At 31.8% G+C, this 15,968-nt stretch overlaps 1 protein-coding gene across 1 annotated transcript; it reads right to left on the bottom strand.

Moving 5' to 3' along the window:
• Nucleotides 1-6,769: 6,769 nt before the first annotated feature.
• On the bottom strand, nucleotides 6,770-11,330 carry LOC101491739 (glycerol-3-phosphate dehydrogenase [NAD(+)] GPDHC1, cytosolic-like). The gene is made up of 5 exons (XM_004513209.4): nucleotides 10,552-11,330; nucleotides 9,765-9,986; nucleotides 8,138-8,385; nucleotides 7,907-8,046; nucleotides 6,770-7,436 (listed from the first exon to the last, which is right to left on the bottom strand). Exons 1-5 carry the CDS (start codon nucleotides 11,186-11,188, stop codon nucleotides 7,310-7,312), a joined length of 1,374 nt encoding a protein of 457 aa, XP_004513266.1. The 5' UTR covers nucleotides 11,189-11,330; the 3' UTR covers nucleotides 6,770-7,309.
• Between the last annotated feature and the right edge of the window lie 4,638 nt (nucleotides 11,331-15,968).

Genomic DNA, 15,968 nt, shown 5'->3' with positions numbered 1-15,968 from the left:
TTCCTCTATATTCTTTTTCAGAAATGGATTTTCTTTGTTCATCTTTGTCTAAAATGGAGGATGGGTGCATGAGGGTTGACATTATTTTGGCTTCATTCATTTTATATTTTGTTAAGAGATATTTTATATATTTTTCTTGACATATAAAGATTTTGTCTTCATGTTGTTTAATTTGTAAACCAAGAAAGTATCTCAACTCACTCATCATGCTCATTTCAAATTTGCTTTGCATGAGATTTGAAAAATCCTTACACATTTTTTCATTTGTTGATCCAAAAATGATGTCATCATCGTATACTTGAACTATAAGTAAATCATTTTTACCAATCTTTTTAAAAAGTATTGGGTCAATTTTTCCTCTGTAAAATCCATTTTTGATTAGAAATGAGCTTAATCTATCATACCATGCTCTAGGAGCATGTTTCAATCCATATAAAGCTTTAGTAAGTTTGAAAACATGATTTGGTTTCTTTTGATTTTCAAAACCAGGAGGTTGGTGGACATAAACTTGCTCATTTAAGAAGTCATTCAAAAATGCACTTTTGACATCCATTTGAAAAAGTTTAATGAGTTTATGAGATGCATATGAAAGAATAATTATGATAGCTTCTAACCTTGCAACTGGAGCAAAAATCTCATCATAGTCTATACCTTCTTGTTGATTATACCCTTGAGCTACCAACCTAACTTTGTTTGTTATAACCTTACCTTCTTTATCCAACATGTTTCTGAACACCCATCATGTTCCAATGATTGTTTGATGTTGTGAATTTGGGACGAGAGTCTAAACTTCATTCTTTTCAAACTGAAGAGGTTCTTCTTCCATTGCTTCGATCCAAGATTGATCGATTATGGCTTCTTTGATGATTTTGGCTCTATTTTGGATATGATTGCCATGTTGCTGTTGATGTCATCTTTGAATGACATTATTGTTATGATTTCGTCAAATGTATTGCCTATAATTTGATTTTGTGGATGATCCCCTATGAGTTTCCAGCTTCGTGGAAGAGGTTGAATTGGAGATTATTTATCGATCTCGGTTTCTTGAGGAACAATCTGTTGTTGTTGTCCAAATTGTTCTTCTTCTTCATCATTTGTTTTACATATATCAAGATCATCAAATTCATCAAATAATATATGCATAATTTCAACAATCTTTGTTCTAAAATTAAATATGTGATACCCTTTAGAATTGGTTGAGTATTCTAAAAAAATGGCCTTGTCTGACTTTGCATCAAATTTTCCTAAGTTATATTTGTTATTCAAAATGTAGCAATAACTTTCAAAGATGTGAAAATATGAAATGTTTAGTTTTCTGTTTTTTCATATTTCATAGGGTGTTTTGTTGATTATCTTTCTTATTGCTACACGATTCAAAATGTAACATGAAGTGTTAATAGCTTAAGCCCAAAAATATTTTTCAACATTTGATTCTTCCAAGATTGTTCTTGTCATCTCTTGTAATGCTCTATTTTTTTGTTCAACAACTCCATTTTATTGAGGTGTTCTTGTACAAGATAGATTATGAGAGATGCAAAGTTCATAAAAAAAATGTTTTAAAAGATGCATTTATGAATTCTCCTCCATGATCATTTCTTGCAGAGGTTATGTTAGATTCTTTTTCATTTTGTACCTTTTTCAAAAATTTTTGAAAGCATCAAATGCATCACCCTTCTATTTTAAAAACAGTACCCATGTGTATCGAGAGAAATTATCAACAATAACAAACCCATATTTCATACCTCCTAGGCTACTGGTTTTGATAGGACCAAAGAGATCAATGCGAAGTAGTTCAAGAGGTTTTTTAGTTGATATAAAATCTTTTGAATGAAAACTACTATTAACTTGTTTTCCTTTTGCACAAGCTTCACACACTTTATCATTTTCAAAGTTTATCTTGGAAATTCCTTTAACAAGATCTAATTTTGATAAATTTGAAATTGTTTTCATACTCACATGTCCAGTCCCTTTTTTCCATATCCATTTGTCTTTGTTAATAGATCTGAAGCATGATTCAATTGGTAATTCTTCAATATATAAAACATAGAGATTTATCTTTCTAGATGTAGAAGATAAAATATCACTTGAGTTTGCCATTTTGACTTCGCATATGTTTGGTTTAAATATAACTTCAAAGCCATTATCACAAAGTTGACTAATGCTTAGAAGATTATGTTTCAACCCTTCAACATATTCAACATCATTAATTTTAGCAGAACTTTCCTTACCTATGGTACCTTTACCTTTTATTTTTGCTTGATCATTGTTTCCAAATGTTACTAACCCTCCATCTTTTTTAATGAAAGACAAAAAATATTGTTTATCTCTTGTTATATTTCTTGAGCAGCCATTGTCCAAGTACCATGGCTTTTTCTTGATATTTCGAGAACCAACCTGTATTAGATGTTATAGAATTTTTAGGTACCCATTTGGTCTTGGGTCCTTGAGGGTTAGTTTTTCCTTTTATACTAGATTTTTTAAAATAACATTGTGATTCATCATGTCCAATTTTTAAGTAGAAAGAGCATTTTCTTACTGAAGAAGGTGTTGGTATGTGTCTAGAACGTTCCCCCTTTTTGAAATTTTGAGAAGAATGTTCTGATCTATTTGTAGAACGTTCTTGTGATTTAAGTGACCCTTTTACATTAAATTTTTCATCCCTTCTTTTGTAATAACAGGAAAATTTTAGATGTCCAATTTTTTTACAATATAAACATCTTATTTTGCGCTTGTCATCCTTTCTTTCAGGAACAAAAAAGTTTTTATACATTTTTTTATTTTTGGGTTTTGTCAAAGCCAAGTCTAGCTTTGTCAAATATCCCTACTTGGGATCCCATGATTTTTTGAAATGTTTCAGTGAATTTGATAAAGTTTCTTAAGCCATTTTTGAGAATTTCATTTTTTGTTTTAAGAATAATATTCTCATTTAGAATCGTAGGACATTCTTGATTTTCAGTTTCATCAGTTTCCTTAAGATGAGATTCTTGCATGTTCTGAATGATGTTTTTTAGTTCATCAATCATACCATGATCTTTCTTTTTTTCCCTTTATTCTTTGAAAACTTGATCTTTTAAAGAGCTGCATTTTTGAACAAGCAAATTTGAATCATTAAGTAAACTGTGAAAATATTTTTCAGTTTGTTCACATAACGAACATGGTTCATAATTTATTATCTCCTTATCTTTAGAGTTTTCCATCAAACATAAGTTGACTTCTTCATGTTCCTCTGTTTCTGATTCATCAGAATCATCCCAGGTCACCATCATGGATTTTTTCTTGAAAGGAAATTTCTTTGGAGCTCTTTTGTTCAAGGCACATTCAGTTTTGTAATGTCCTTGTTTGTTACATCCAAAACATGTGATTTGACTCTTGTCTACCTCAGTTTTGAAGTTTTCCTTTTTATTTGAAAATTCTTTTTTGATCTGATCTCTTCTCCTCATCATTCTTTGGATTTTCCTTGTAAGAAGAACTATTTCTTCATCAAAATTTTCCCGTTTGATTTCTTCTAAATCTTCTTCGGGTTGCAGTGATATACTTTCTTGAGAAGCTTTTAAGGCTATTTTTGCCTTTCTTTTTTGATTTGTCTTCCTATAGCAGCACTTCATATGCTCATAAGGTTCCAACTAGTTCTTTTAATTCAAGTACTTCAAGGTTCTTGGCGTGGCTTATGGCTGTTACCATTGAGTATGCATGGGAGGCATCTCATGATTTTTCTTACTTTGTCTTGTACTGAGTATGCATTGCCTAAGGATTGCATTTCATTTACAATGGTTGTAAACCTTGAGTACGTTTCATCAATAGTTTCTCCTTCTTTCACTTTTTTCCCTGCTTAAAGCACATGATAAAAATAATTGAGCTTTTGAGTTTAGAAGTATCTTAGTTTTATCTTCTTCATCCCAATCTACTTATTTCTTTTCAGCAGATGTTGAATCAGTTTGGTCGACTCTTGGTATGAAATCTCCATCTGTAATTATGTGTCACATACTTGTGTCTTGTGATTTTAGAAATAGCTGCATTTTGCTTTTCCAGAAATAGCACTATGTGCCATCAAAGTAAGGCGGTCTGTTTGATGACCCTCCTTCAGCAATGTACTTGGCTTTTGACATTTTCTTCCTCAATCTTTTACTCTAGAAATTTTAAGTGTTAATCCTTATAGACTAACTCTAATGTCAATGGAAGTAACAATGTCAATTACAAGGAAGGGGGATTTGAATTGTAATTGTCCCTTTTTAAAAATTCATGTTAAAACTCAAAGTATCTAACTCAAAATTGATCTTGGTTATAAACGTAAAACTTTATTGGTTAGTGAAAACACACAATTTTAACTTATCTATATAAAAATTAAATAGAGATAAGGAAAAGAGATATCACATAGAGATGTATCTTGGTTCATCCAAAACGGGTTATGTCCAGTCCTCACAACTGTGAGATTTTCCACTAAGTGTTTAAAGCAAGATCGCTCTTGATTTTCACACAATCTTTCCAGATCAATCTTGATTTATTGCAAAATATTACCTTTCAACCTAGAAATGATTTCCATAGGTTACCTTTCAATCTTTAGAGAGGATTTTTTTACACATTACCTTTTAATCATAAAAGGATTTTACAATATACTCAAACTATTTCAACACAATAGTCTTGAGTTACAAGTGATGATTTAAAGAAGTTGGTAGAATCTGAGTAAACTCAACTCTTGTTTGAGTTTAGATTCTTGGATTAGAACTCAGTAAAAATGATTTTGATATCTAGTTAAGAACATACCTGACTCTTTTGAGATGATTGAGAAGCTTAAGAGATTTCGAATATGATTGTATGAGTGATGTATTGTTTTGCACTTGAAGCTCTGTTTTATCCTTCATCTTGAGGCTTCTTTTGTAGGCTTTAAGAAGGCTTATGACAGCTCATTTGTCCGTTGAGGATGGTCCAGCTATCATGTGTCAGTAAATGGATAAGATCTGCCTTAAAGCATGAATGTTCTTGCAAAGCAAGTATGGTCTTCGTTTCTGCTTTGAGGGGTGTTGAGGGTTAAGTTTCGTTGACAACTGTCTTGAAGTGATTCTCTGCTTTTTATCACATGTGCAGGCTGCGCAAAAGTACAGCTGGAGTGTCCAATCGAATCTGTCAAATTCATACTTGATGCTTGCTCAAACTCGGAGATTGATTTGTCTTGATAGATTATGAATCACATTATTTTTCTTTGTTCTTTGGAGTGATTCTTTTACTAATATGATTTTTGTATATTTCTGGTGAAATTATGGAATCAGGTTGTAAATAATAGAATTAGTCTTTTCTTTAAGAATCTGATCATTCTTGTTATCTTGGAACTGTGAAGAATGTTTTACGTTTTACAGAATTCTGTGAAGAATGTTCTTCGTTTATCTAAATGACTTTGCTTCTTTTTAATATGATCCTGCTTGAAATGCTTAGTCAAACGCACATGTTAAACATCAAAACACTAAGAATCATAATTAGAAGTCTCAATTAACTTTTGTTTAATTATCATTGAAACATTTATTTGGGATTTTGTCTCAACACTCACAACCATGTGCAACTTGATAAGTTCAAGCACATTGAGATTGACCGTCACTTTATAAAAGAAAAAATTGATGCTAGAATTGTATATTTGTCATTTGTGACTTCTAATCAACAAATTGTTGATATTTTGACAAAAAAATTGACAAGACCCAATTTTGAGCGACTTATAGCCAAGTTGGGCACGATAGATATCTATGCACCAACTTAAAGAGGAGTGTTGAAGAATCAAGAGTAATCAAATTTGATTCTCTCATATTTTATATTATTCTATTTATTCTTATTTTATGATTTTGTCATTGTTATTATTGTAATTTTTTTTCTATATAAACAACTTATGATTGTAATAATAAGATATAAAAGTATTTTGTCTTTTACTTTTTTCAATAATTGTAATTGCTCTCGCCGATTAATGGGTGTCTTGCAAGAACAAGAACAAGTTTCTCTGCAACGCTGATATGAAAAATATTGTGTTGATAATCCATGGTGAAGGTTAGATCTGAAAAGATCAATCAAGAATCATACCACAGCAATCCAAAATTGAGTCTTTTATAGAAATATTACATACAAATTGAGAAAACAGAAGAACTGTTACGTTTAAATTATGTGAGAAGTACAATTTAAACCATATAATGCTAAAAAATATGAAGACAAACTTTATGTATTCAATCACAAATAGCGGCGCAGAGCGTCCAACCCCAAAAATGGGATAGTTTGATGACCACTATTGTGAAGACCAAAAAACAGTATATAAGGTAAACATAAAATACAAACAATAGACAAAAATACTAAAAAATAGCAACAATAAAATATACCAAAATCAAGGGGTAATCATACTTCATATTTCATTACCAAAATGTAACATCAAAATCAAGATCTAATAGTGATTAAAATTAAGTTCTAATCACTATTTACCAGAGAGGAGGAGGAGGAGAAAAAAAAATCAAGAAATAATAAAAGAAAAGGGATTTGGGTGCAAAAAGACTCAAATACCCTTAATGAAATTTAAAAAATTCAAAAAGATTATAAAACCAGAGGCGCAGGTCATGGTTACGGCTCGGGTGCAACGGATCAGCGCGTTTAGGTTGCTATACACGGCCGCATTCTCCGCAATTGATGACCGCGGTTTCACGGCCAGACGCGACGCGACGACGACGTCCGGCGCACCACGGTTCTGCTATCCCGCCGCTATTGACATCGGAGGATAAACTTACACAATATTAATCCTAAGAAAATGTGAAAAAACTTTTATCCTCATTTCTTGATTAATTGCAAAATGAACGCAGTTACAATTACAAGATAGCACTTTTATATATGCAGCAGCTATGAGAGGAAAAACAACTGCTCAACTATAAACTATCTCTGACCGAATTTGATAACAAAAAACTAACACACAACCTGAACAACTAAAGTCGGTAATAAGGACAATAAAATACAATAAGTTCCTTCTCTGATACTTGCTTGAACTGAATAACAGAGTTCAAACACAACTTTGTTGGAGTAATTCTTGTGTGAATCCAGTACCTATAGACACAACCAACTAAGAAATTCAAAAAATTAATAAAATAGCTCTTGTGCAATCTTTGATGTCCTTTTAATATTGTTTTAATATATCTTGAACTTTTTATTGGTTGTATCTATAGGCTCATGAAACATATCCTCACTTTAATGACTGTAGATTTTGGGAAGGTGAGTATGATGCAGCATAAAGATACGGGAATTTACATTCGTCAATTGTCAAAATCATCTGCCAAACTAGCCATCAGAGACTAGGATACTAAGGCTGCTGACCAAGAAGAGATGGCTTGTAAAAAACATGGCTTTGTGCAATCTTAATACGGTCTCGAGGATCATTCATGGTCTCATCTCGCAACGCTTGAAGAATGGCCTGTACTGGAGATTCCCTGAAGATTAGAGGTCAGCAAAACCACAGAAAAAGTTAGTTTCATAACTGGATTCAGTTTTTATTTTTTGCAGGGGAGAATTCTATATAGTGCATATGTAACATGATTACAATATAGTGACATAATTTTGTTAGATGGTGCTGGAATAATAAACAATTGATTTCAATAATATTTCCATTTGGGGCAGGAGTTCAATAGTTAGGATTACAGAAGCCTATGTAGCACCAATACTTCGAATTGAATGTGTGTCAGGTGTCCAGCACCGATACGACACCGACACATGTAGTTACGTTTAAATAAGTTCCATTTTTCAAATTATATTATCGATGTCGACGTTTCAATGTCGTTTCCAGTGTCTATAACTGTTTTGATGCTTCAGATATAGAAGCTTCCTTTGAACTTAATACATAAGTTTATGAAAGGATTCCTAGAGGGTGTGACCGAACAGTAAAGAAGCAATAATTTATTACCTTACTATTAGTATTTTATATAACATCTTCAAGATGGGGCAAAGCTCGACAGGGGCAACAAGCTCATTTTCTTCGGGATTTAGGACATTTAAGCTGGACTGACTCAATAGCTCATAGAATGCTTTAACAGCAGAGACTCCCTACAACATGCAAGGCAAAATATATTGATAAGCAGAAAAATATAAAACCGAATGAAATATACTGTATAAATGAAGTGACCAAAATCTTTACTTGAATCATCCCCTTGCCCTTGATGCTGTCACCCATTTCAAGGCTCAATTCACCTTTGGCCAACTTTTGTCCATACCATGCGTTACGACCTTTCAACAAGGTTACATAAGTATCAGCCAAGAGAGGGCCCGCAAGTTTCTCTGGTTCTTCTGCCAATAGATGAGTGATAAAAATCATTTCTGATGTACAGTGAGCAAAGTACACTGATTTGCTGGTCGCACTTTCGTTTGTTAAAGCAGCTACCATCCCTGTTATGTTGATCATGATGAATAAAAAAGTTACATGATTTGAAAATATTACAAGAGTCCATTTTAGTGTCCTATAACAAAAAGAATTCAAAGAAAAGAACATCAAAGAACACACATAAATAACATCAAGAGGCACCGTCCAACTCCTGACATAAAAGCATAGATCAAATTCTCAACTGATATTAAATCCATTCTATCTCATCGTGATGCAAAACTATTATAGAAAATAAAAAATTTATTTAAAACAATGAGGATTTCTGAACCAGATAAAGTCAAGTCAGTACAAATCAATCATTGAAGCTAGGAAAATAGAATCAATGTGAAAGAATTACTCCTTCTGAATGTTACTAAAGCTAAACTCGTTGACTGAAATAATCAACATTGTTTAAATGAAGAAACGAGAAACCATTAGATCAAATTCTAACCAGTCCAACACACAGATTATAGTGCTCCTTTCTAACAACTAATATTGAGATTAAGTTGTAACAAAAATGAAGAAACAGATTTTGTTACTATAGGCTAATAAATCATTCCTAATCTCTAAGAGCTCTCAGTTATATTTTCCAGAAGAAAATAAATTGAACAAGCTTCTTTAGTGAGAATAATCGAACTTATAAAAAAAAAAAAAACCACAGTCAGCCTTATCCCACTAGGTAGAGTCGGTTACATGGATCAAATGACGTCTTAATGTTCTCTCATAGATCATATTTTTATTCAAATCATTGATCTCTTACTCTAAGTCTTTCATGATTGTTTCTCCTATAATTTTTCTTTCCCTTGCCTCTAGCAATAGGGCTACCCTACATTTGATCTACTCTCAATAATAGAGAATCTACATGAGTCCATACATACCCAAACCACCCAAGGTGAGATTTAAGCATCTTCTGTATAATAGTCAATAGGTGCTAATACCCCAACTCTCTCTAATGCAATCATTTCTAGTCCTTTCTCATCTAGTTCTACAAATTTCTTTTATCTAATACAAAAAAGCAAATTTCCTGAAAAGTAGGGATTCACCAAACCAGTAAGTCCCTACCCTACAACTGTAAACGGTATACAACTCATCCCTAATCTCTAACAGCCCACACATGATATTTCAGAAAAACAAATAAACTTTTTTCTTGTAAGAAAAAAATAGGAGATTATAATAGAACAGAGCTAGGCAAGTAGAAATTCAGTTAATACTTTTCACCTCCAATCTTTTAGGCCTCCCAAATAATATTTGGAAAAATAAAATACATTAGGGTAGATTCGTAAATTTATTTAAAAACAAAACAAATAACTGAAAGAATATAAACAAGAGCAATTATATCTAATAAGAACGATGTTGATGAGTCAATCATTTATCAAGAGCAATGCAAAAAATAAAGTTATTTTACCTGCTCCAATAGCATATACATTCTTTAATCCACCCATAACTTCATGAGTAACAAGATCACCATTATCCCACACTATAAAGTGGGGCTGCCTCAAAAACTTTGCCAATGGTTTCCTCCATTTTTCTGCTCCACATATTCGAGCGTTTGCATATTCTTTGTTGTAAATCTCGGAGGCAATGTTAGGACCTCCAAGATAGAGGATATTTTCAATAGGAACTCCAGCTGCAAAGCATAATATCAAACAACGATAATCAGAATTCAGAACTATGAAAGATGCACCGATATCGAACTAAATTAAAATTTCAAGTCAAGGGCTAAGTCAGAAGTATAAAGACATATTATAAAATGAAAAATATTCAAATTAGACTAAAGAGGACTAACTCAGCACAAAAGATGCATTCAAATAATCCAGGGGATGTATGTAAAGATTGAAAACCAGTAAAATTCAGTGTGCAGAAAACTTGAACAACATAGACCACCACATAAAGTAATGAAATAAAAGAGTAAACATTCATTTTGATCCCTAAATGTGAGACCATAATCAATATCACTATAGTCTCTGAATGAATCGAAAAACTTACAAATACATATTTAAGTGTGTCTTTTGTTAGTAATTAACTGAACCAAATTAACTAATAGACGTCAGATTCAAAGACCAAACTGACTAACGAAACATGCATTTATTTATGTTTCTATAATCTCACATTCAAAGACTATTGTGACAGTGTTTTACACAATTAAAGACCAAAATTATTGTCTACTCAGAATAAACACAAATATAACTTACTTGCTCGACTGATCATTAGAGTAGGTGTTATTATCCGCGGCTCAGGAACCAATTCAGCCTCGACACCCTTTGCCAACGAAATAATGACAGGAACTGTGATTCTCTCTTTCCAGTACTTACTAATTTCTTCAAACACCTCACGGGTTTCCGTCGAAGGCAAACCATTAATCACAATGTCAGCATCCCAAACAGCCTCCTGCAAGTTTGTCACAACCTTGAGAGGGCAAAGAGGTGTATCAACCATATTCAAACAAAACCCATCTTTCAAAATCTCATCTGCATGAAGAACCCTATCACCCAATCTTCCCTCAACGTATTTCAAATACGCACACCGTCTAATCAGCCTCCTCAATACATCCTCCCTCGAATTGATCACCTCAAACAAATGCTTAGCTGTGGCCCTATCGACGGTCCTTCCCGGTCTTCTCCATATCCTAATCAGAATCTTATCTCTTAAACTACCATAAGCCTCTTGCAACATAGCTGTAAATACACTGCCCCAAGCACCAGCTCCTACACCAACTATTCTTAATGGATCACCATCCACTTTTCCCATTAAGTGACGAAGCTCGTCGAGTTTCTCTTCAAAATTACCATGAAGAGAACCATTTGAGTATGCATTATTAGTTTCAACCATCTTTGATCCCAAAATGACACCAATAAAGACAAGTAGAAATGCTTGGAGTTGCTATCAACTAAAGATCTTGAACTTGAATATCCTCAAATAGTTGAAATCTCATTCAAGTTTGAACCTTTATAAGAACAATTGACACCCCAAAGACCAAAGTCATCCAAAAGTAATAAAATTCTAAAGATCCTGAACTTGAATACCCACAAATAGTTGAAAATCCCATTCAAGTTTAAACCTTTATAAGAACAATTTGATACTCAAAACCCAAAATCATCAAAAAGAAATCAAATTCTAACTAACAAAACAAACCCCATTAATTCAAACAAACTAAGGAAGGGAAATCAATAAGCTTGTGAGGTTATTTTTACAATTACTAATTGGTTTTGTAATAGAAGTAATCAACATGCAATAAAGAACAAAAAAAGGGTTTATAAGTTTGGCAACCTAATCAAATTCCAACAAACCATTAAACGACAATGGAAAGCGGAAGAAGCAACGTGTACAAGCGTGTCGTCCAAAGCGTGAAGTTGAACTTCTTGGCAGCTGAATCTGTTTACTTTCCTAAGATATTCGTCAAATATATTTTTTTATTTTCTTTATAAGAATTTAAACTTATGTAACATCTATAGTCTTAAAAATAAAATAATAATAATAATAATAATAATAATAATAATAATAATAATAATATATTTATATAATAAATGTCTTTATCTTCTTTTGTAGTCAATTTATTATAATATTTCATTCAAAAATTTGAAAAAATTTTAAATATTAAATAATTTTATATTGTAAAGGTTAACGTGTAAACTAATATAACTTAAAAAAGAAACTAAAAAAATGTAAACAAAAAAATCAACTATAAACTATATCTTTGCCAAGAAAAAAAAACAGAAAAAGCTGCTATGGGTATGTTGTCGTTTTATCAAAAACGGCGTAGTCGTATAGCTTAGTGAGGTTGAAGTCGTGATGATAACGGAGTTAGTGCTGATATCACGCTGTTACTTAACCGGCCAGCAAGCCAATATTTGGAGATTATTTTTGTGAACATATATAACGATATAGAATTCTCTTAAGATTTATGTATTTTCTTTTTATTAGACTATTTTATTTTTTCAACGGTATTATTTATTTATTTTATTAATTTATTATCTCTTCTTTAAGAGTAAATTAGTACAATAATTTAATATTATAATTAATTTTTTTAATTTTCATAATTTAATCAATAAATTCTTATATATAAAAATGAGTGTGGTGTCTATTTTTTATAAATAAATAAAAAATTAAATAAGTTGAATTTCGAGAATCTAACAGTTTAATGAAGTACTTAAAAATAGAAGTGGATCTTTTAGGGCGGACCGTGGTCATGGCCACCGCAAATTTTTTTTTATTTTTAATAAATAGATTGTAGTGCTCGTAAAATATAAGCTTTGTTCACTGGCTCACCGGTAATAGCATCTTTTGATTGTCGAAAGTTCGTGGTTCAATGGAAATTATTATTTATTTTGTTAATTTTAAAAACTTACATTTAAAAAATTTCAATAAGTCTAATTCGAACCACCCAAATGCCAAACTATAGTAGGTTGTTAGGGTGGAAGTGTACTAATTTATCATTTCCTTCGTTAAGTCTCTTTTGGGTATCATTTCTCAAATTGAGTCTATTTTAAAAAATTTCATTGGAGTGGGAGTGAGGTAACACGTAAGGTTCATTTGATCAAATAGGAAAAGGTGTGTTTGCCTCAAAAAAAAGGGAGGTCTAGGTGTACAAGATTTGAAAGCTTTTAATTTAACTTTATTGGATAAGTGTGTGTTGGTCATTGAAGACAAAGTTAGAGGGTCTTTGGCGTAAGGTTTGGTTGATAAATATGGTGCAAATATTGGTAGATTTAGAGGGGGTTTAGTGAGGAGATGTCGGTAGTGAAAGGATATCCATGCTATCCACGAGACGAATATCGTTTTGTCAAAGATTGGTTTAATAATTATTTATTTAAAGTTGTAGAGGATAGGAGAAAGTCGTTTTTTTTTGGGAGGACCCTTGGGTAGTGGGTGGGATTTTGAGCGTGAGGTTTGGTAAGTTATTTAATTTGTCTTTACAAATGGAGAAATGTGTTAATGTTATGTTAGACTTATTGGATAGTGAGGGTGTTCAAGGGTGAAGATGGAGAAAAAAATTATCTACGTGGGAGGAAGGCTTAGTGGAGGAATATAGGATTCTTTTTACTAACGTTCATTTGCATGTTAATGTAGTTGATATAAGGTCGTGGAATAATGTCTTATGAAGGTTGTATTCAGTAAATGAGGCTTATTTAGGGTTGTGGAAAGAGTTGGTTATTGGTGTGTTGTCATCTTAATTTTTTGCTCTAATTTGGCATCCATATGTACCATTGAAGGTGTTCTATTTTCTTTGAGGTTGTTTTAGAACAACTTTCATGCAAAAGATAACTTGGTCTATCGAGGAGTTATTCTAAATGAGTCAGAACATTGTGTGGCAGGGTGTGGTGAAGTTGAATCAGTTTGTCATTTATTTTTTTATTGTCTTTAATTCGGGCTTGTGTGGTACAGTATGTTGTATTGGTTAAGTTTGTCTAGGGTATTTTCAAATAATGCATTCGCTCATGCTAATCAATCATTTGGAGCACACTTATATGTATTATTATTAAAATAAATAAATAAATAAAGGAATACAAAATTGGGGGAATAGACCTAATCCAATAAAACAATTAAGAAAAACGATAGTTTGGTAAAAACCAAAATTATCTCTAAAGAATCCATTCCTAATGAAATTAGATAGATAATCCCGCCAAAAGAAATCATGAATACTACGACCATCATTAACCAAAGCATCATTACACTTGCCATCCATGAAAATATGAATGCATTTGAAGTTCATAGAGTAATTCATTCTCTAAAGTAGAGTCATCAGTTGGATTGAAATATGTATTCTCATCGCCATCCTCAATGTCATTTGATAAATTATTGACCTAGTCTCCATTGTTTCATCGAAGATTGGTGGCACACCATGCTTCTTGAAACATATATCAATCATATGATCCAGTTTGTGGAAATATGCACAAATCTTGTTGTTACGACCACGTCCAAAAGAAGATATGGTAGGGTATATATAAAGAACCACAAACTTTAGAACTGTTGCAACCATTGGAGAAATTTTCTGACATTTTAGGTTTTTGAATACGAAAATGAATATACGTTTCTTATTGAGTTAACATAGAAAAGGCTCTGCTAGTAAGAGATAATGGGTTCATAAGCATTATTTGTGATTGAACAACAAAATATTGACCATTCAATCCTTTTAGCAAGTGAATAACATAATCACTTTCACGATATTCCTTAATTTTGGGCATTAAATTACAATTGTACCTAACATCACAAGTGCAAGAAGGGATAAGACGAAAATTATTGAGATCTTGTCATAATATATTCATAGTAGTATATTAAAAAGTGATATTCTAATCACCTTTTTTCTGCATGTATATTTCTTCCTATAAAATAAAATCTAGAATATGATACCTTGATGGTATCTTTCTTTAAGTTTATGCCAAAATTCTGTAATAATGTTCATCCACATAACACTTTGAGAGATAACCATCATGATACATCTATCCCAGCCAATGGATAATTGATCTTCATCATGTGGTCGAGTTAGGGTTCCAATTATGAATCCTAATTTATTTTTCTTTCTTAATGCAACCATCATCGATATGGACCAAAAATAATAGTTGTTGGTGGATAAAAGAGACGAAACAAATGTGATACTTGGGTTGTCAATGTGGTACTTAAGCCCTAAAGATCTTTTCTCTTTTGGGTTGAGCTATCATTTTAGGCTTTAGTAGTAACAATTGGCCTTTTCATTGAGAGGTGGTCATTCAAAGAGCTACCTATAGCTTGAATTAAGGTACTCCATCGCACGTCCAAAAAAGAAGTAATCCATTGAATACTTAAAACCACCAAAAACGGAAAGGACTACTACTGTTTCAATGACGATAGAGTGAAAGTCATTGTGGACATTGGCTTTTAAAGAACATGACAATGTTAGGAGTCCCACATTTAGTATATAAAAAAAAGCTCAATGTGGCACTTAAGCCATAAGATTCTCCCACCTACCCACCTAATGTACTAGTCTTTTAGGTTGAAGAGGTACTATTGTCCTACAGTGGCGAATTGGGATTGATCAAATCAAACAACATCAAAGTAGATAGGAAAAAGTAGAAATATCAAAAGTGAGAAGGATAGATGCAAGAGATAAACGAAGGAAACTATTATTTTTATTTTGATACCATGTTAATGTGAACACTGTAACATCCCAAATTTTATAATCAACTATTCTATTAATTAAATAGGATTTTAAAGCAATTAATTTGGTGTTAAAATTATTTTAGAATATATGTTGATTAATTTTATGATTACTTCTCCTTATATGTGTGAGTTTCTTATGGTTTGATAATTGTATATATATTTAATTTAATGAGTAATATAGATTATAAATATTATATTTAGTTATTTAATTTAATTTCAAAAATATAATGGTATTTTAGCAAAAGTATTTTAGAGCATAAGATTTTGAGCAAGTTTACATGTAGATTTGCATTACATATTTGTGGTGATATTTTCGTGTGCGTTAAACTACATGAAAAATATGTATAGTTATATTTTAATTAATTAAGACTATTTCCTATTTTAATTATTTCTTTAAGAAATAATTGTCTTAAGATAGTAGTAATACTGTGATTAATTTCTTTATTTTTATATATTTTCTATGATATTTTGGTTT

This window comes from Cicer arietinum, chromosome 6 (genome assembly GCF_000331145.2).
Source record: "Cicer arietinum cultivar CDC Frontier isolate Library 1 chromosome 6, Cicar.CDCFrontier_v2.0, whole genome shotgun sequence".
NCBI lineage: Eukaryota > Viridiplantae > Streptophyta > Magnoliopsida > Fabales > Fabaceae > Cicer > Cicer arietinum.
Note: the sequence above shows the minus strand (reverse complement) of the source record. Positions and strands in the feature narration are given on the sequence as shown.